This window comes from Corvus hawaiiensis, chromosome 3, assembly GCF_020740725.1.
Source record: "Corvus hawaiiensis isolate bCorHaw1 chromosome 3, bCorHaw1.pri.cur, whole genome shotgun sequence".
Classification (NCBI taxonomy): domain Eukaryota; kingdom Metazoa; phylum Chordata; class Aves; order Passeriformes; family Corvidae; genus Corvus; species Corvus hawaiiensis.
The window spans coordinates 1,848,708-1,867,330 of NC_063215.1; the positions used below are offsets into that span (position 1 = coordinate 1,848,708).

Genomic DNA, 18,623 nt, shown 5'->3' on the forward strand with positions numbered 1-18,623 from the left:
CCCCGCCCCGCCCGGCCCGGCGGGGCTCCAGCCGGGAACGGGGACGGGCGTTCCAAAACAGCCAGCGCCGGGCGGCAGCCGTGCCGGAGGTAAGCGGGAACCCAGCCGGGACACCCCCGAAACCCCGCCGGGGCTGGGCAGCAGCCGGCTCTGCCTTTCGCCGCTCCCTGCCCGCTCCCGGGGCCGCGCAGCCCCCTTCCCCGCGTCCTCCGTGGGGCCTGCCCGGTTGTCCGTGCTGCCCGCGGCATTCCCACCGCTGCCCGGCGTGCCCCCTCCCCAAATCCCAGCCCCTGCCACCCCCTCCCGCCGGCTGTGCCCGCACTCACCGGCTGCCGGTGCCCCCCAATCCCGCTCCGTGCCCACCCCCCCTCGCTGTCCGTATCCAACCCCACCCGTGCCCCCCCATCCCGCTCCGTGTCCCGCCCCCCGGTTCGCTCGGTCCCTGTGTCCCCCCTCCCTCCCTCCCTCCCCTCTCTCCGTGTCCCCCGCCCCGCGCACACGTGCCCTGCCCGGTGCCGCCCTCCGCGGCAGGCCCGGGCACACTCCTCCTCCTCCTCCTCCTCCCTCCTCCTCCTCCTCCTCCTCCTCCTCCTCCTCCCGTGCCTCCGGCGCTGCCCGCCTTCCCCACGTGCCCCGCGCCCGGGAAACACGCACAATCCATGGATCCGTGGATCCGTGCCGCTGCCGGCACCGCTCCCAGAAAGCGCCCGACTCCCTCCCTTTCCTTCCTGGCTGCCCTCGCCGGCTCCACAAACGGGATTTTTTTTTTGGGGGGGGGGGGGGCTGGAATGCGTCCTCCAAAAGTGTTTCCCTCTGGGATAATTCCCCGCTTGGAGCGGCCTGGTGTTGGCGCGGGTGAAGCCTTTCCCCACAGTGACACGTCCAGGGCGCAATCCAGGCGGAATTAGGAGGAAACTCTGGGAAGCGCCTGTTTTGTGGGCTTTGGGTCTCGCTCGGTTCAGCTTTGGGGTCGGAGCCTTTATTAAAAAGGGCCCGAACTCGGCGAAGCGCTCCCTGCGGAGACCCCCTCGTGCCCGTGGTTTGCAAAGGGCTCCGGGGTATTTTTGGGATAAGGAGAGAGAGGATTTCTGGAAATCGTGGGCTGGGAGACAGGAAAAGTTTGGGCTCTGTCACAGCCTGGCCGTGGTGGTTCGGGTCCTTGATCCGTGGCGGGACCGAGGCTGGATTTCAGGGGGCTATTCCAGCATTTTTCCCCTAAAAAAAAACCGGGGGGAAAAACGGCGCGTGCTTGCCCAGCACCACGGCTGCAGGAGCTGCCTTCTTCCCAAAAAAAAAACCACCCAGGAGCTGGGATGAGCTCCGGGAATCATTCCCCGCTTCTCCCTGGAACCAACCATTCCTCGTTTCCGCGCGCGCCCTTTCCCAAACCTCCGCCGGCGGCCGGGCTCGAGGGCTGACGTTCTTGGAAAAGCGCCGGCCAAAAATCCACGCCCGGCATCGGAGCAAGGAATAATTTGGGATCCGCGCCGGCTCTGACCCCTGCGGCGCGTGATTGGGAACAGCTGGGAGGGCTCCCGCTCCTCTCCTCGCTTTGGGGGGTTTTTTTTTTGGGGGGGGGACACGGGCGGGAACAGGGATTTCTTGGCACGGCCCGTGTCCCCCCTCGGCTCCGGAATGGGATCCGGCGTTCAAAGGTCTGCTGGAAGCAGATGCGATTCCAGAAATTGGCTTCGGGAAGGGTTTTCTTCCCCCTCTCCCGTTCTCTCTCTCTCTCTCTCTCTCTGCTCCTTCCCGCTCCTCCGCGGGCCGGAGGGGGAAGGCGAGGGAAAGGGAAAACGAAACCCCGAAGGAAATGAGAAGCAGCTTCGGCGCTGCCCCGCTGGCCGCCGGCCAGGAGGGGTTTGGAGGCGGCGTGAGCAGCCTCGGCGCCGTTTTCCCTCTTGCCGAGATCCCCCAGTCGGGATCCCAAATCCTGGGATCCTCCAAGGCAGGAAGGAGCGCGGTCAGCAGGGCTGGAGAGGCTTCGTTGCGGGCTTTGAGGCGAACCGCCGTGTCCACCCCCCCACCCCCGTCCCCCGCCAAGCCCTTCTCGGGGGATCTCCAGAAAACAGGAAAAACCCCCTTGGAAAAACAACCCCAGCGGGCTCAGGAACACCCCAGAGAATTCCTCACCTGGCAAGGTGAGCGGGAAGCGGCCGGGAGAGCGGCTCCGCTTTGATCCCGCCTCCAGAGGGAAGGAGCCGAGGGCGGTGGTGGCGATGTCGCCGTGGCGATGTCCCCTGTCCCGCCTCTCTCCGAGCGCCCCCCGTCCCCTTCCTCCTCCTCCTCCTCCTCCTCCTCCTCCTCCTGCCCCGTCCTTTGCGGCTCCCTCCGAGCTGTTAATGTTCTACCCGGGCCCGGCGGGATTCGGGGCAGGACGGTTATCCATAAAAACCGCTCGTAAATCCTGGATGGCCTTGGGAGCGCGATGGATGCGGCTCGAGGAGCTCTGGGCAGCTCCCCTGGCCTTTCTTTGGGAATTCCTTCTCGCCCGACACGCCTGGAGGGGCAAAAAATAGTTCCAGTTTTGGGATATAAAATGCTCCAAAAAAATTCCCAAAGGAATCAGGAGGGAAGCTCCTGTTTTGTTGGCTGCGGGGGCTCGGAGAGACCTCTCCCAGAATTCGGAGAGCTCCTGAAAATGGGAGCGTTGGGATGCGGCTGAGGAGGGGCTGGGAATTCCAGGACTGCCCCCGGGAACGAGGTCTGGAGGTCAAGGCTGAGGAGCACCAGGGTGGGACGGTTGGGAATGGCCGTGGCGCCCTTGGGGAATGTCGCCGGTGGCTCGTGGGCTCCGAACGCTGACGGCTTTTCCTTTGGGCTGGCCCATCCCGATTTATCCCCGGGAGAGCTCCAGAGCCGTTCCCAAAGATGAGCTGCGGGGGTGGCGGCGGCAGGCTGCGGCGCCGCTGTCCCCGTGCCGGCTCCCGGTGCCATCTCGGTGTCTCCGCAGCGTCTCCGCCATGGCCACCGTGCTGTCGCGGCGCCTCGGGAAGCGCTCCCTGCTCGGCACCCGCGTCGCCGCTCCCGACGGGATCCTGGCGGCTTCCCAGATTCCCGAGCTGGGCCGGGCGCCCGCCCCACACGAGGACGGATCCTGCTCCCGGGCGCTGGAGGAGAGCGGCCGAGCCCCCGCGTTCCCGAATCCCGGCCTCCGGCAGCTCCGCGGGCAAGCAGGTACCTGCTTGGGTGGTGGGGTGTGCTCCAAGGGTGGAGGAATTCCTGGGATTCTCCTGAATTCCTGGGGATCCCGTGGGTTTGGATCACGCCGAACTCAGGCAGAGGTCCGTTTTCCTCTGGAAATGTCCCGAATCCCGGCCAAAAGCGGGATCTTCTCCGGAAAAAAAGAGCACGGACGCGGCGCGGGGTGGCTCGAGGTTTCCCTCCGTCGTGCTGAGGACGATGGTTTGGGAGCGTCACCCGGATTCCCAGTGGAATTCCCTGCCACGGACTCCTCCCGTGTCTCCGTATCCTGCATTGAAATCCCGAGGGAAGCCGCACGGAGCTGCCCCGGGAGCTGCGGATCTGGGGGCCGTGGTGCCCTGAGGGAGCTCCCCCAGCCCCTCTGGATTCGCCGTTCCCGTGTCCCGGAATCCCGACCGAGGCTCGGGAGAGCCCTGGGACAGGGAACAGCATTCCCAAATCCCGGCTGCTTCCCTGCGAAGCCTTTTTCCGGGCAGAGCTGGGGCGATGAAGTGTGAAACGTTCCCTGCTCGTTTTTCCGCCTCTTCCCGGTTTTTGTTGCCCACCGGACACTGAGGGCTGTTTCATTCCACGCGGGAGCATTTTTTCCAGCTGCTGGGAATGGCACTGAAACAGGGATGGGGTGTCCTCCCCTCCCAGCACAGCCGGAGGAGATCCCAGCTCCTCGTGCTCCGTGGAAAAGCCCCGATCCCGGTTTTCGGGAAGGCTTGATCCTTGTGCCGATTCCCCGGATCCCAGATGCCGCTAATTCCCCGGAGGGACATTCCCGGTGCTGCGAATATCCAGGGGATATTTTTCCATGAATGGGAATAGGCTCGGCGTGGTGCTGATGGAAAAGCGCCCATTCCGGAGGGATTTGGGAATCTGGGAAGGAGCAGATTCCCGAAAGGAAGGGTGCCTGGAGGAGCTGGGTGTGGGCGATCCCTGGGAACAAACCCAGAGCAGCCAAATCCATCGGGGAAAAGTCCAGCCGAAATCCCAACTCTTGGAGGCTCGGGGAAATTCGGGATTGCTGGGGCTGGGAAGAGCAGATTTTTTTGGGGGGGATGAACCCTGGCCGCTCCTTAGGAATCCAAACTCCAAACCCTCCAGGACAGGAGGGAAAACGAGGATGAGGGATCCCGATCCCGTGGGATCCAGAACCTCATCCCAAACTTCTCCTGCCCTTCCCAGGTCCTCCTCACCGCCCTGGATGAGCCGAGCCAGGGATTCCCGGCGTGCTGGAGGGTGCCGGACGCGCTCCAGCCTCCGTCCCTGCCCGATTCCATGAATCCCGGCCCCTCCGAGGCGCTCCAGAGATCCGTGTCCAGCAGCATCGACGTTCCCAAGAGGTTGGTCGGCGATTCCAGGGATATCCCCGCCTTCCCGGGGATTATCCGCAGGGCGCTTCCGGTCAGGACCGCGGGGATCTCGGATGCGTTTTCCCTTCCACCCTGGAAGGGCGGCGGTGGAGGGGGGGCGAACATCCACGGGGGGTTCTCCGGGTGGTTCCTCCGCTTTTTCCATGGGAATTCCCGATGTTTTCTCCCTCTGCCGGAGCAGGAAAGCCGACGCGGCGGTGGAGATGGACGAGATGGTGGCGGCCATGGTGCTGACGAGCCTCTCGTGCAGCCCCGCGGTGCGGAGCCCTCCCGGCGGCGACGGCGGCGGCCTCCCCCGTGAGTGTCCTTCCGAGGGAATCCCACATTCCCGGGAGCCGGGAATGCGCCGCTCCCGTTGGCGCAGGGAATGTGGGGAGGGTCAGGGAGCGCCAGCGGGGTTGTCCGGTCCCGGAATGGCTGAGGGTGGGGAAAAGCCTCCGGGATCGAGCATTCCCGGCGTTTCCGGGTGCCCCAGTGCCGCTTCCACAGGGATCTTCGATCCCTCCGGGAATGGGGATTCCAAACCTCCCCGGGCAGCCTTTGGAGGGCTGGAAAAATCCTTTCCAGGCGGGAATTGTCCTCAAAATCCAACCTGAGCCTCCCCTGGAAACACTTGGGGCCGTTCCCTCTTTTCCCGGGAGAGATCCCGATCCCACCTGGCTGCTCAGGGAATTTCCAGAGAGGGAAAATTCCCTCTGGAGCCTCCCTTTTCTCCAGACTGAGCCCCTTTCCCAGCTCCAAACCTTTCCCAGTTTTCCATCCTGGAGCATTCCATGGTGACGCAAATCCAGAGCCGGCACTCGGCCTTGGGGACCTTCACACCATCGCCCTCATCCCATGGATCCAGCCCTTCCCGATGATCCCGATCCCTCCGGCATTCCCACATCCCACCCACCTCATCCCATGGATCCAGCCCTTCCCAATGATCCCGATCCCTCTGGCATTCCCGCATCCCACCCACCTCATCCCATGGATCCAGCCCTTCCCAATGATCCCGATCCCTCCGGCATTCCCGCATCCCACCCACCTCATCCCATGGATCCAGCCCTTCCCGATGATCCCGATCCCTCCGGCATTCCCTCATCCCATGGATCCAGCCCTTCCCGATGATCCCGATCCCTCTGGCATTCCCGCATCCCACCCACCTCATCCCATGGATCCAGCCCTTCCCAATGATCCCGATCCCTCCGGCATTCCCGCATCCCACCCACCTCATCCCATGGATCCAGCCCTTCCCGATGATCCCGATCCCTCCGGCATTCCTGCATCCCACCCACCTCGGAGTCACCTACAAGCTGACTCCAGGTGCCTCAATCACAGCAGAGTGGGAATGGCAGGAGTGGGAATGGCAGGAGTGGGAATGGCAGGAGAGGGAATGGAAGGAGTGGGAATGGCAGGAGAGGGAATGGAAGGAGAGGGAATGGCAGGAGTGGGAATGGCAGGAGAGGGAATGGAAGGAGTGGGATTGGCAGGAGTGGGAATGGCAGGAGAGGGGATGGAAGGAGTGGGATTGGCAGGAATGGGAATGGCAGGAGTGGGAATGGCAGGAGTGGGATTGGCAGGAGAGGGAATGGCAGGAATGGGAATGCAAGGAGTGGGAATGGCAGGAGAGGGAATGGCAGGAATGGGAATGCAAGGAGTGGGAATGGCAGGAGAGGGAATGGCAGGAGTGGGAATGGCAGGAGTGGGAATGGAAGGAGAGGGAATGGAAGGAGTGGGAATGGCAGGAGAGGAAATGCAGGGAGTGGGAATGGCAGGAATGGGAATGGCAGGAGTGGGAATGGCAGGAATGGGAATGGCAGGAGTGGGAATGGCAGGAGTGGGATTTGTGTCCCTGAGGAGCTGGAGGAGCCCAGGAAGGGCTCCTGGCTGAATCCCGGAATTCCCGAGGTTGGAAAAGCCCTCCAAGGTCATCGAGTCCCACCTTGTCCCCAGCTCCGAGTGCCACATCCAGGAATTCCTTGGACACTCCGGGGATGGGGACTCCCCCTTCCACTGCCTGACCCGCCTCTCCAGGCGGGAATTGTTCCCAAAATCCAACCTGAGCCTCCCCTGGAACAACTTGGGGCCGTTCCCTCTTTTCCTGGGAGAAATCCCGATCCCACCTGGCTCCTGTCAGGGAATTCCAGATCCGTGTCCCCAAGTGCCACATCCACAGGGATTTTCGATCCCTCTGGGAATGGGGACTCCAAACCTTTCCCTAGGGAGCCTTTGGAGGGCTGGAACACCCTTTCCAGGCAGGAATTATTCCCGAAATCCAACCATCCACGGCCATCCCGGGGCAGGGGGCGATTCCTGGTCATTCCTTTTTTTAGTGGCGGCCTCATTCCCGAGGAGTCAGAGGTTCCCGGGATGGATAAAAATAACCCCGGGAGCCGTGGGAATTCCATCCCGTGCCACCGGGAACGGCAACAAACGGGATAAGCCACGGATAACCGGCGGAAAAGCAGCGTAGACAGGGAGTGGCATCGAATTCTCGGGATAACGGTTGGGATTTGTTGGAATTCCCCAAAATTCCAAGCAAACCTGGGTTTCAGAGGAAAGAAGGGGGGGAAAAAAACGGGAGCGAGGAGGGGGGAGGGTGGATTTGATTCCCGATCCCTTGGGAAAAGCTCAAGGATTCCCAGATTTTTTCGCCCCCTGCGGGTTTTTCCTGCTGGAATTCTGGGATTTAGCTGGGATGGGATCCGGGTGTTTCCAGGGAGCCTCTGGCTCTGCTCCGCTCCGCTCATCCCGAACTTTTTATATCCGAAGGGAAGGGACTTAGGGAAGAAAGATGAAGAAAAGGAGGAAAAGCGGAAAAGGAGGGAAAGGGGAGGGAAGAGGTGGAGAGGAAAGGGGAGGAAAAGGAGGAGAGGGGAGGGAAAGGCAGGAGAAGGGGAGGGAAGAGGAGGAAAAAATGAGGAAAACGGGAGGAAAAGGGAGGAAAGAAGAGGGGAAGGGGAGGAAAAGGGAAGAAAAGGGCAGGAAAAGGAAGAAGAAAGGAAGGCAAAGGAAGAAGGAAGGGATTTAGGGAAGGGATTTAGGGAAGGGAAGGGATTTAGGGAAGGGAAGGAAGGGCCTTGGCTGGGCTTTTAGGAGGATCCCTGTGGCTTTTCCAGCCTGGGGACCTGGGGATGGGATCGTCCCCGAGGTGACGGTGGCAGTGTCCCCATGTCCTCGTGTCCATTCCCCACACCCTGGGGACGTTGTCCGGCCGTCCCCGAGGTGACGGTGGCAGTGTCCCCATGTCCCCGTGTCCCCTCCCCGCACCCTGGGGACATTGTCCGGCCGTCCCCGAGGTGACGGTGGCAGTGTCCCCATGTCCTCGTGTCCATTCCCCACACCCTGGGGACGTTGTCCGGCCGTCCCCGAGGTGACGGTGGCAGTGTCCCCATGTCCTCGTGTCCATTCCCCACACCCTGGGGGACGTTGTCCGGCCGTCCCCGAGGTGACGGTGGCAGTGTCCCCATGTCCTCGTGTCCATTCCCCACACCCTGGGGACATTGTCCGGCCGTCCCCGAGGTGACAGCGGAATCCCCGTGTCCCCTCCACACACCCTGGGGACATTGTCCGGCTGTCCCCGAGGTGATGGTGGCATCCCCGTGTCCCCTCCCTGCACCCTGGGGACATTGTCCGGCCCGTCCCCGAGGTGACGGTGGCATCCCCGTGTCCCCCTCCCCGCACCCTGGGGACATTGTCCGGCCGTCCCCGAGGTGACACCCCCGTGTCCCCTCCCTGTACCCTGGGGACATTGTCCGGCCGTCCCCGAGGTGACGGTGGCAGTGTCCCCATGTCCCTGTGTCCATTCCCCACACCCTGGGGACATTGTCCGGCCGTCCCCGAGGTGACGGTGGCAGTGTCCCCATGTCCCCGTGTCCCCTCCACACACCCTGGGGACATTGTCCGGCTGTCCCCGAGGTGACACCCCCGTGTCCCCCGGGCGCAGCGCCACGGGCCGCGTGCGAGGCGTGGAAGGAGAGCGGGGACGTGTCGGACAGCGGCAGCAGCAGCAGCGGCCCGCGGCAGCGCCGGCAGCGCCGCCCCGTCCCCGCCGCGGCCCTCGGGCACCGCCCGCAGCTCGCCCGCGGCCGACGACGGCTTCGACACCGACTGCGAGCCCTTCCCGAGGGACGAGCCGGCTCCGCGCAGGAGGAAGGTGGGAATGCGGGAAGGAGGGAATGAAGGCGGGAAGGAGGGAATGAAGGCGGGAAGGAATGAAGGCGGGAAGGGACGAACGCGGGAAGGAATGTGGGAAGGAACGCGGGAATGAGGGAATGAACGCGGGAATGAATGAGGGAAGGAATGAATGTGGGAATGAAGGAATGCGGGAATGAACGCGGGAGGGAACGTGGGAAGGAAGGAACGCAGGAATGAACGAGGGAATGAGGGAAGGAATGAAGGCGGGAAGGAACGAGGGAATGAAGGAACACGGGAAGGAATGTGTGAAGGAATGAGCACGGGAAGGAACGCGGGAGCAGGGGAAGGAATGCGGGAATGAAGGAAGGAACGTGGGAATGAGGGAAGGAACGCGGGAATGAATGCGGGATGGAAGGAACGCGGGAATGAGGGAAGGAATGTGGGAAGGAACAAACACGGGAAGGGACGCGGGAATGAAGGGACGCGGGAATAATGAATGAATGAGTGCAGGAATGAAGGAAGGAACGTGGGAATGAAGGAAGGAATACGGGAATGAAGGCGGGAATGAATGAATGAGCACGGGAGTGAGGGAATGGACACAGGAATGAGGGAATGGATGCGGGAAGGAATGAATGGACGTGGGAATGAGGGAACGAAGGCGGGAGTGAGGGAACGAAGGCGGGAATGAGGGAACGAGGGCGGGAATGAGGGAACAAGGGCGGGAATGAGGGAACGAAGGTGGGAATGGGGGAACGAAGGCGGGAATGAGGGAACGAGGGCGGGAATGAGGGAACGAAGGCGGGAATGAGGGAACGAAGGCGGGAATGAGGGAACGAGGGCGGGAATGAGGGAACGAAGGCGGGAATGAGGGAACGAGGGCGGAATGAGGGAACGAAGGCGGGAATGAGGGAACGAGGGCGGGAATGAGGGAACGAGGGCGGGAATGAGGGAACGAGGGCGGGAATGAGGGAACGAAGGCGGGAATGAGGGAACGAGGGCGGGAATGAGGGAACGAGGGCGGGAATGAGGGAACGAGGGCGGGAATGAGGGAACGAAGGCGGGAATGAGGGAACGAAGGCGGGAATGGGGGAACGAGGGCGGGAATGAGGGAACGAGGGCGGGAATGAGGGAACGAGGGCGGGAAAGAGGGAACGAGGGCGGGAATGAGGGAACGAAGGCGGGAATGGGGGAACGAAGGCTGGGAATGAGGGAACGAGGGCGGGGAATGAGGGAACGAGGGCGGGAATGAGGGAACGAGGGCGGGAAAGAGGGAACGAGGGCGGGAATGAGGGAACGAAGGCGGGAATGGGGGAACGAAGGCGGGAATGAGGGAACGAGGGCGGGAATGAGGGAACGAAGGTGGGAATGAGGGAACGAGGGCGGGAATGAGGGAACGAAGGCGGGAATGAGGGAACGAGGGCGGGAATGAGGGAACGAGGGCGGGAATGAGGGAACGAGGGCGGGAATGAGGGAACGAAGGCGGGAATGAGGGAACGAGGGCGGGAATGAGGGAACGAGGGCGGGAATGAGGGAACGAAGGTGGGAATGAGGGAACGAGGGCGGGAATGAGGGAACGAAGGCGGGAATGCGGGAACGAGGGCAGGAATGAGGGAACGAGGGCGGGAGTGAGGGAAGGAAGGCGGGAGTGAGGGAAGGAAGGCGGGAGTGAGGGAACGAAGGCGGGAGTGAGGGAACGAAGGCGGGAGTGAGGGAACGAAGGCGGGAATGAGGGAACGAGGGCGGGAGTGAGGGAACGAGGGCGGGAGTGAGGGAACGAAGGCGGGAGTGAGGGAACGAAGGCGGGAGTGAGGGAACGAAGGCGGGAATGAGGGAACGAACGTGGGAAGGGATGAAGGCAGGAAGGGATGGACGAAGGCGGGAATGAGGGAATGCATGCAGGAATGAATGAATGAACGAAGACGGGAATGAGGGAACGCCCGCGGGAAGGAATGAATGAGCGAAGGCGGGAATGAGGGAACGCCCGCGGGAAGGAATGAATGAGCGAAGGCGGGAATGAGGGAACGTACGCGGGAAGGAATGAATGAGCGAAGGCGGGAATGAGGGAACGCACGCGGGAAGGAATGAATGAGCGAAGGCGGGAATGAGGGAACGCACGCGGGAAGGAATGAATGAGCGAAGGCGGGAATGAGGGAACGCACGCGGGAATGAATGAAGGAGCACGCGGGAATGAATGAAGGAGTGAAGGCCCGCGGGAAGGAAGGAATGAATGAACGAAGGCGGGAATGAGGGAACGCCCGCAGGAATGAGGGAACGGGCGCAGGCCGCGGGAGGGTTCGGCGGTGCCGGGCGCGGGTGACGCGGGCGTCCCCCGCAGAACTCGGTGGTGTTCAAGTGCCTGTGGCCCGGCTGCGGCAAAGAGCTGCGCTCCGTGGTGGGCATCAAGCGCCACGTCCGCACGCGGCACCTGCGGTAAGGCCCGGCCCCTCCGGAATTCCCGGGATTTCCCCTTCCCGAGCCCCGAATCCATGGGATTTATCCCTCTGGAATTCCCGGGATCTCCCCTTCCCGAGCCCCAAATCCATTGGATTTATCCCTCCAAATTCCTGGGATTTCCCGTTCCTGAGCCCCGAATCCATGGGATTTATGCCTCCGGAATTCCCGAGATTTCCCCTTCCTGAGCGCCTGATCCACGGGAGGCATCCTCTTGGAATTCCTGGGATTTCCCCTTCCTGCCCCCCAAATCCATTGGATTCTTCCCTCCAGAATTCCCAAGATTTTCCCTTCCCGAGGGAAATGGGATCTGTGGGGTGGGAATGGGATCTGTGGGGTGGGAATGGCATGTATGGAGCTGGGATCTATGGGTCAGTCTATGGGGCTGGGAATGGGATCTATGGGGTGGGAATGGGATCTATGGGTCAGTCTGTGGAGCTGGGAATGGGATCTATGGGGTTGGGATCTATGGGTCAGTCTGTGGGGCTGGGAATGGGATCTATGGGTCAGTCTGTGGGGCCGGGAATGGGATCTATGGGGTTGGGATCTATGGGTCAGTCTGTGGGGCTGGGATCTATGGGTCAGCCTGTGGGGCTGGCAATGGGATCTATGGGTCAGTCTGTGGGGCTGGGATCTATGGGTCAGCCTGTGGGGCTGGCAATGGGATCTATAGGGTGGCAATGGGATCCGTGGGTCAGTCTGTGGGGCTGGGATCTATGGGTCACTCTGTGGGGCTGGCAATGGGATCTATGGGTCAGTCTGTGGGGCTGGGATCTATGGGTCAGCCTGTGGGGCTGGCAATGGGATCTATGGGGTGGCAATGGGATCTGTGCTCAGCCTGTGGGGCTGGCCCCAATCTATGGGGCACGGCATTCCCAGCGCTCCATACTCCAGCATTCCTGGGCCAGGGGGATTTCCTTGCTTTCCTCGGGAGCGGGGACAGGGACAGTGGGGAGGACAAAACCCCTGTCCCAGACTGGCGGGGCCGGGCCCCCCTCGTCCCCTCTGTCCCCTCCCCGATGGCGACAGGGCCCCCTCGTCACCGCCGTCCCCTCCCCGCAGGGACGGTCCCGACTCGGAGCACCGCAAGCAGGAGGAGGATTTTTACTACACCGAGGTGCAGCTCAAGGAGGAGCCGCCCGCCGAGGTGCCCGCGGCCAGCCCCCGGTGCCAGCGCCGGTGCCAGCGCCGGTGCCACCAGCCCCGCGTCCTGCTCCGCCCCCATCGCCATCCGCCCGGCGCTGGCCCCGCCGGAGCCCGGCCCGTGCCCGCCCGCCCTGAGCCACTCGGCGCCCGGCTCCTTCTGGCACATCCAGGCCGACCACGCCTACCAGGTGAGCGGGGCCGGACGGCGGCGGCTGCGCCCGGGGCTGGCTCGGCCCTGGCCCTGGCCCCTGGCACGGGGATTGGTGGCCCTGGCCCCTGGCCCTGGCCCCCAGTGTCCCCTGGCACAGGGAGTGGTGTCCCTGTCCCTGTCCCCTGCCCCTGGCCTCTGCCTGGCCCCTGGCACATGGAGCGGTGTCCCTGTCCCCTGTCCCTGTCCCTGCCCCTGGCCTCTGCCTGGCCCCTGGCCCTGTCCCTTCCCCTGGCCTCTGCCTGGCCCCTGGCACATGGAGCGGTGTCCCTGTCCCCTGTCCCTGTCCCCTGCCCCTGGCCTCTGCCTGGCCCCTGGCACAGGGAGTGGTGTCCCTGTCCCCTGTCCCCCTGTCCCCCCTGCCCCTGGCCTCTGCCTGGCCCCTGGCCCTGTCCCTTCCCTGGCCTCTGCCTGGCCCCTGGCACATGGAGCGGTGTCCCTGTCCCCTGTCCCTGCCCCTGGCCTCTGCCTGGCCCCTGGCACATGGAGCGGTGTCCCTGTCCCCTGTCCCTGCCCCCTGGCCTCTGCCTGGCCCCTGGCCCTGGCCCCCGGCTGTCCCCTGGCTCAGGGATTGGTGTCCCTGTCCCTGTCCCCGGATTTCTGTGCCTGTCCTGTGCCTGTCCCCTGGCTCAGGGATTTGTGTGCCTGTCCTGTGCCTGTCCCCCTGGCTCAGGGATTTGTGCGCCTGTCCCCCGCCTGTCCCGCGTCCCCTGCCTGTCCCCCTGTCCCCTGCCTGTCTCCCAGCTGTCCCCTGTCCCCTGTCTCCTGCTTGTCCCCTGTCCCCCACCTGTCCCCTGTCACGGGGATTGGTGGCCCTGTCCCCTGGCTGTCCCCTGTCCCTGTCCCCTGTCCCTGTCCCCTGTCCCCCGTCCCTGTCCCCCGTCCCTGTCCCCTGTCCCCATCCCCTGTCCCCATCCCCCTGTCCCTGTCCCTGTCCCCTGTCCCTGTCCCCATCCCCATCCCCTGTCCCTGTCCCTGTCCCCTGTCCCTGTCCCTGTCCCCTGCCTGTCCCCATCCCCCGTCCCCATCCCCTGTCCCCTGTCCCCGTCCCCTGTCCCCGTCCCCTGTCCCCGTCCCCTGTCCCTGTCCCCATCCCCTGTCCCCTGTCCCCATCCCCTGTCCCCATCCCCTGTCCCCATCCCTGTCCCCTGTCCCTGTCCCCTGTCCCTGTCCCCTGTCCCTGTCCCTGTCCCCTGCCTGTCCCCATCCCCCGTCCCCGTCCCCATCCCCTGTCCCTGTCCCTGTCCCCTGTCCCTGTCCCCATCCCCTGTCCCTGTTCCCCATCCCCTGTCCCCTGTCCCTGTCCCCATCCCCCGTCCCTGTCCCCGTCCCCTGTCCCCATCCCCTGTCCCTGTCCCCATCCCCCGTCCCATCCCCCGTCCCCTGTCCCCATCCCCTGTCCCCTGTCCCTGTCCCCTGTCCCTGTCCCCTGTCCTGTCCCTGTCCCTGTCCCCTGCCTGTCCCCTGTCCCCTGTCCCTGTCCCTGTCCCCATCCCCTGTCCCCTGTCCCCTGTCCCCTGTCCCTGTCCCCTGTCCCTGTCCCCTGTCCCTGTCCCCTGTCCCTGTCCCTGTCCCTGTCCCCTGCCTGTCCCCCGGCTGTCCCCTGCCGGGCTGTGGCCCCACTCTCATTCCGGCCCTGGAATGTGCCCCACCCCGCAGATCCCGGGGCCGGAATGCGGCCACTCCGGCTCCCGCCGATCTCCGCCACAGGAAATTTGGGAACACGGAGCCCCTGACCAACCCCCCCCCCCACCCCCACCCCCCACCCCGGGGCTGCTCCAGGGAATGCCACATCCCCGGGAATGGCGGTGACATCAGCAAAAAGCAGGAAAAATCTGCAACTGGGGGCAAAAGCACCAACACGGCCGGGATTTGGGGGGCAGGAGCGGAGGAGCCGCTGAGCCCCCACACTCCCTCCCTCCGTGCGAGCAGCGGGAAAGGCTCCACGGGGATTCCCGTGGGAACGGGAGATTCCCAGGCCGGATCCTGACCCCTTTCCTCCCCGCCAGGCGCTGCCTCCATCCAAATCCCGGTGTCCCCCCACATCTTCACCAGCATCAGCTGGGCCGCCGCCACCTCCACCCTGCCGTCCCTGTCACCGGTGAGTGCCGCCCGCTCCCTGCCCCGCTCCGGCTCCGCTCCGGCTCCTTTTCCCCTCCTTTTCCCCTCCTTTTCACCTCCTTTTCACCTTCATTTCCCCTCCGCTTCAACTCCGTTTCGGCTCCTTTTCGGCTCCTTTTCACCTTCATTTCCGCTCCATTTCAACTCCGCTTCGCCTCCTTTTCTCCTCCTTCTCACCTCCCCTTCGCCTCCGCTTTGCCTCCTTCTCCCCTTCTTTTTCCTTCCTTTTCTCTCCTCCTTTCCCCTCTTTCCCCCTCTGTTTCCCCCTCTGTTTCCCCCCCTCCTTTTCCCCCTCCTTTTCCCCCTCCTTTCCTCCCTCCTTTTCCCCCTCCTTTTCCCCCTCCTTTTCCCCCTCCTTTTCCCCCCTCCTTTTCCCCCCTCCTTTTCCCCCTCCTTTTCCCCCTCCTTTCCCCCTCCCTTTTCCCCCTCCTTTTCCCCCTCCTTTCCCCCTCCTTTTCCCCCTCCTTTTCCCCCTCCTTTTCCCCCTCCTTTTCCCCCTCCTTTTCCCCCTCCTTTTCCCCCTCCTTTTCCCCCTCCTTTTCCCCCTCCTTTTCCCCCTCCTTTTCCCCCTCCTTTTCCCCCTCCTTTTCCCCCTCCTTTTCCCCCTCCTTTTCCCCCTCCTTTTCCCCCTCCTTTTCCCCCCTCCTTTTCCCCCCTCCTTTTCCCCTCCTTTTCCCCTCCTTTTTCCTTCCTTTTTTCCCTCCTTTTTTCCTCCTTTTTTCCTCCTTTTTCCTCCTTTTTTCCTCCTTTTTTCCTCCTTTTTTCCTCCCTTTTTCCTCCTTTTCCCCCTCCTTTTCCCCCTCCTTTTCCCCCTCCTTTTCCCCCTCCTTTCGCGCCTCCTTTTCGCGCCTCCCCTTTTCCCTCTCCTTTTCCCTCCCCTTTTCCCTCCCCTTTTCCCTCCCTTTTCCCTCCCTTTTCCCTCCCTTTTCCCTCCCTTTTCCCTCCCTTTTCCCTCCCTTTTCCCTCCCTTTTTCCCTCCTTTTTTCTTCTCTTCTTTTCCTCCCTTTTTTCCTCCTTTTTTCTTCCTTTTTTTCCTCCCTGTCCCCTCCTTTTCTCCTCCTTTTCCCCCCTCATTTTTTCCCCCCTCACATTTTCCCGCCCTTTTCTTCCCGCCCTTTTCTTCCCGCCCTTTTCTTCCCGCCCTTTTCTTCCCGCCCTTTTCTTCCCGCCCTTTTCTTCCCGCCCTTTTCCCAGCCCTCCTTTCTGAGGAAGCGCAGGGCTGGATGGAGCCCTCACAACCCCTCGCCTTGCCCCCCTTTGCCCTTTTCTTGCCCCCTTTGCCCCTTTTTTCCCCCCTTTTCCCCCTTTTTCCCCCCTTTGTCCCCTTTTCACCCGCTCTGTCCCTCAGGTGAGGAGCCGCTCCCTGAGCCTCAGCGAGCCCCAGGCGCCGCCGCCGCTGCTCCAGCCCCAGCTGCTCGTGGCCTCCCCGCCCCGCGTCTCCCTCAGCACCAGGTGAGGATCCCGCCTCCCACAGCCCCGGAATCCACCTGAATCCACCCGACCCTTAAATCCAGGAGGGGAAAGAACGTCCTCCCTTCTCCCGTTCTTCCCAGGAAAGTCCGCGGCGAAGCCAAGAAATGCCGCAAGGTTTACGGCATCGAGCACCGGGATCAGTGGTGCACGGCCTGCCGCTGGAAAAAGGCCTGCCAGCGCTTCCTGGACTGAGACCTGCTCCCATCCTTCTCTCTTCCCACCTGGAATTCCCACGGGAATCCTGGAATTCCCACGAGAATCCGGGAATCCCTCACTGCTGCAAGCAGGGACCGTGGAGGTCCCTCCCGGCACAGCCCGGCGGCGCCTCCGGAGCTGCGTAAATCCCTCCTCCTGTACATTCTACACCCGGGGTGGCTTTATTTTATATATAAAAAAAACCCCCTTTTTTCCACTTTTTTTTTCCTGTCTTTAAAACCCGAAGAACGATTCTCTGTGGGATCGGCGAAGGAGGAAGTCGCGTGCTTGTGGTTTGGGCTGCGTTGATGGCGATTTGGGGACCAAAGAGCTTCCTGAATTTCCCAGATCTGCTGGAAAATCCCCCAAAACTGGGCTGAGGTTTCGGGGCAGCTTCCCCCGCCTTTGGCTGCCTAAAAAGTCCAAATCCTTCGTTTCCTTTAAGGAAAGGGTCGGAAACAGTCGTAGCTTTAAAGAAGAGAAGGTTGGGATATCCCAGGAAAAGTGGGAGAGGGGTGTTTTTTTTGGGAGCAGGAGTTGGAAGTTCCTGTTCCCGCACCTGGAGGTGCCTCAGGCATCGTTTTGGGGGAGGCGACGGGGACAAAAAAAATCCCAACAATTTTAATCAGGGAAGTTTTTCGGGTAAAATGTTGGATTCCCCCCCCTATTGGAGGCTTTGGGAGTTTGTTCAGCTCCATGAAAGATTCCCAACTTCCTTCCGAAGCAGGCAGTTTGGGAATTTGGGGTTGAAGGGATGGTTCCAGGAGGAGGAGGAGGAGGAGTGGGAAAGGTTTCCCTTCGCATCCCGACGGGGCTCCAGTACGGAATCACGGCACGGTTGGGCTTGGAAGTGACCTTCAAAGGTCGCTCATCCCGACCTTTTTCCGTGGCTGGGAATATCGGGAATCCCGCGGGATCTGGTGGAGTTGGCTGAGCCGAGAGCAATCCTCAGATGCAGCCGGAGCCTGGCCTGGTTTTAGGGATTTTAAAGCATCAGAATTCCTGAAAAAAAAAAAGGGGAATCGAGCGCTCGGGAGAATCCAAAATTCCTCCGGGATAGCCGGGAGTTTTTAGGGGATGGGATGAAGGGATTCACCTCAGTATTCCCGGTTTTTTATGGATTTTTGGGATGGTTTCTGTTGTCAGCTGGGACCCGGAGCAGTTGATTCTCCCCCGCCCTGATCTTCTTCCCGCCTCGGATGCGAAATGCGGCCGCTGGAAAAGTTGGAGCACAAATTCCGTGGGCAAGGAGTCGCATCCCTGCGGGAATTTGGGCTCAAATCCTGCTGGGAAAAACAAAGGAGCTTTTCCTCATGGAATGAGGAGGGAAATCTTGGGAAAAGCTGGAGTTTTGTTAGAAAAACGACTTCATTTTAATATAAAACCAGCACTGGGTGAGCTCCAGCTTCTCCGTGGGAAAACCTCGGGAATCTCAGCCGGGCTGTGGAATTTTTCCGCGGAATTTCCCGTGGAATTTCCCCTGGAATTCCCAGCCAGCGCCTCACTTTCGAAACCTTTCCAAAGCCGGGATTTCTCTTTCCCTCCCACCTCGTGCCTTTAGCCCCGTGCTTCAGAGATGGCATTCCGTGTTTTTCACGGATCCGGCCTCGAAAATCAGGGAATCAACCCAAGGCCTTGGGATGCTCCTCATCCTTCCCAACCCTTCCCAGCGCTTGGGATGGCTGGAGGGAGCTCGGGAGCCCAAGGAAGAAGCCAAATTCTCTCTTTTTTAATCAAAATGCTCTTTTTAAAACGATGGAGATCCCTAAAAAAAGGAGGAAAAGTTGGGGCGTTGGAATGAGCGTCCTGGGATGAGTCAGTGCCTCCTTCTCCCCCTTTTTCCCCCCTTTTTCCCCCCCTTTTTCCCCCCCTTTTTCCCCCCCTTTTTCCCCCCCTTTTTCCCACCTTTTTTTCCACCTTTTTTCCCTCCTTTTTTTCTCCTTTTTTCCTCCTTTTATCCTCCTTTTATCCTCCTTTTATCCTCCTTTTTTCCTCCTTTTTTCCTCCTTTTTTCCACCTTTTTTCCACCTTTTTTCCTTCTTTTTTCCTTCTTTTTTCCTTCTTTTTTCCTTCTTTTTTCCTCCTTTTTTCCTCCTTTTTTCCTTCTTTTTTCGCTCCTTTTTCCCTCCCTTTTTCCCCCTTTCCCCCCCTTTTTTCCCCCTTTCCCCCCCTTTCCCCCCCTTTCCCCCCCTTTCCCCCCCTTTTCCCCCCTTTTCCCCCCTTTTCCCCCCTTTTCCCCCCTTTTCCCCCCTTTTCCCCCCTTTTCCCCCTTTTTTCCCCCCTTTCCCCCCTTTTCCCCCCTTTTCCCCTCTTTTCCCCCCTTTTCCCCCTTTTGCCCCCCCCTT

General features: G+C 61.8%; 1 protein-coding gene across 1 annotated transcript; it reads left to right on the forward strand.

Annotated features, from left to right (window-relative positions):
- Positions 1-1,653: 1,653 nt before the first annotated feature.
- On the forward strand, positions 1,654-16,495 carry ZNF395 (zinc finger protein 395). The gene is given in 11 exon segments (XM_048298402.1): positions 1,654-2,141; positions 2,954-3,177; positions 4,378-4,535; positions 4,747-4,862; positions 8,494-8,563; positions 8,565-8,703; positions 11,020-11,114; positions 12,198-12,469; positions 14,499-14,590; positions 15,959-16,062; positions 16,164-16,495. Coding segments are annotated over 11 exon segments (1,710 nt in total). The 5' UTR covers positions 1,654-1,813; the 3' UTR covers positions 16,276-16,495.
- The last annotated feature ends 2,128 nt before the right edge of the window (positions 16,496-18,623 follow it).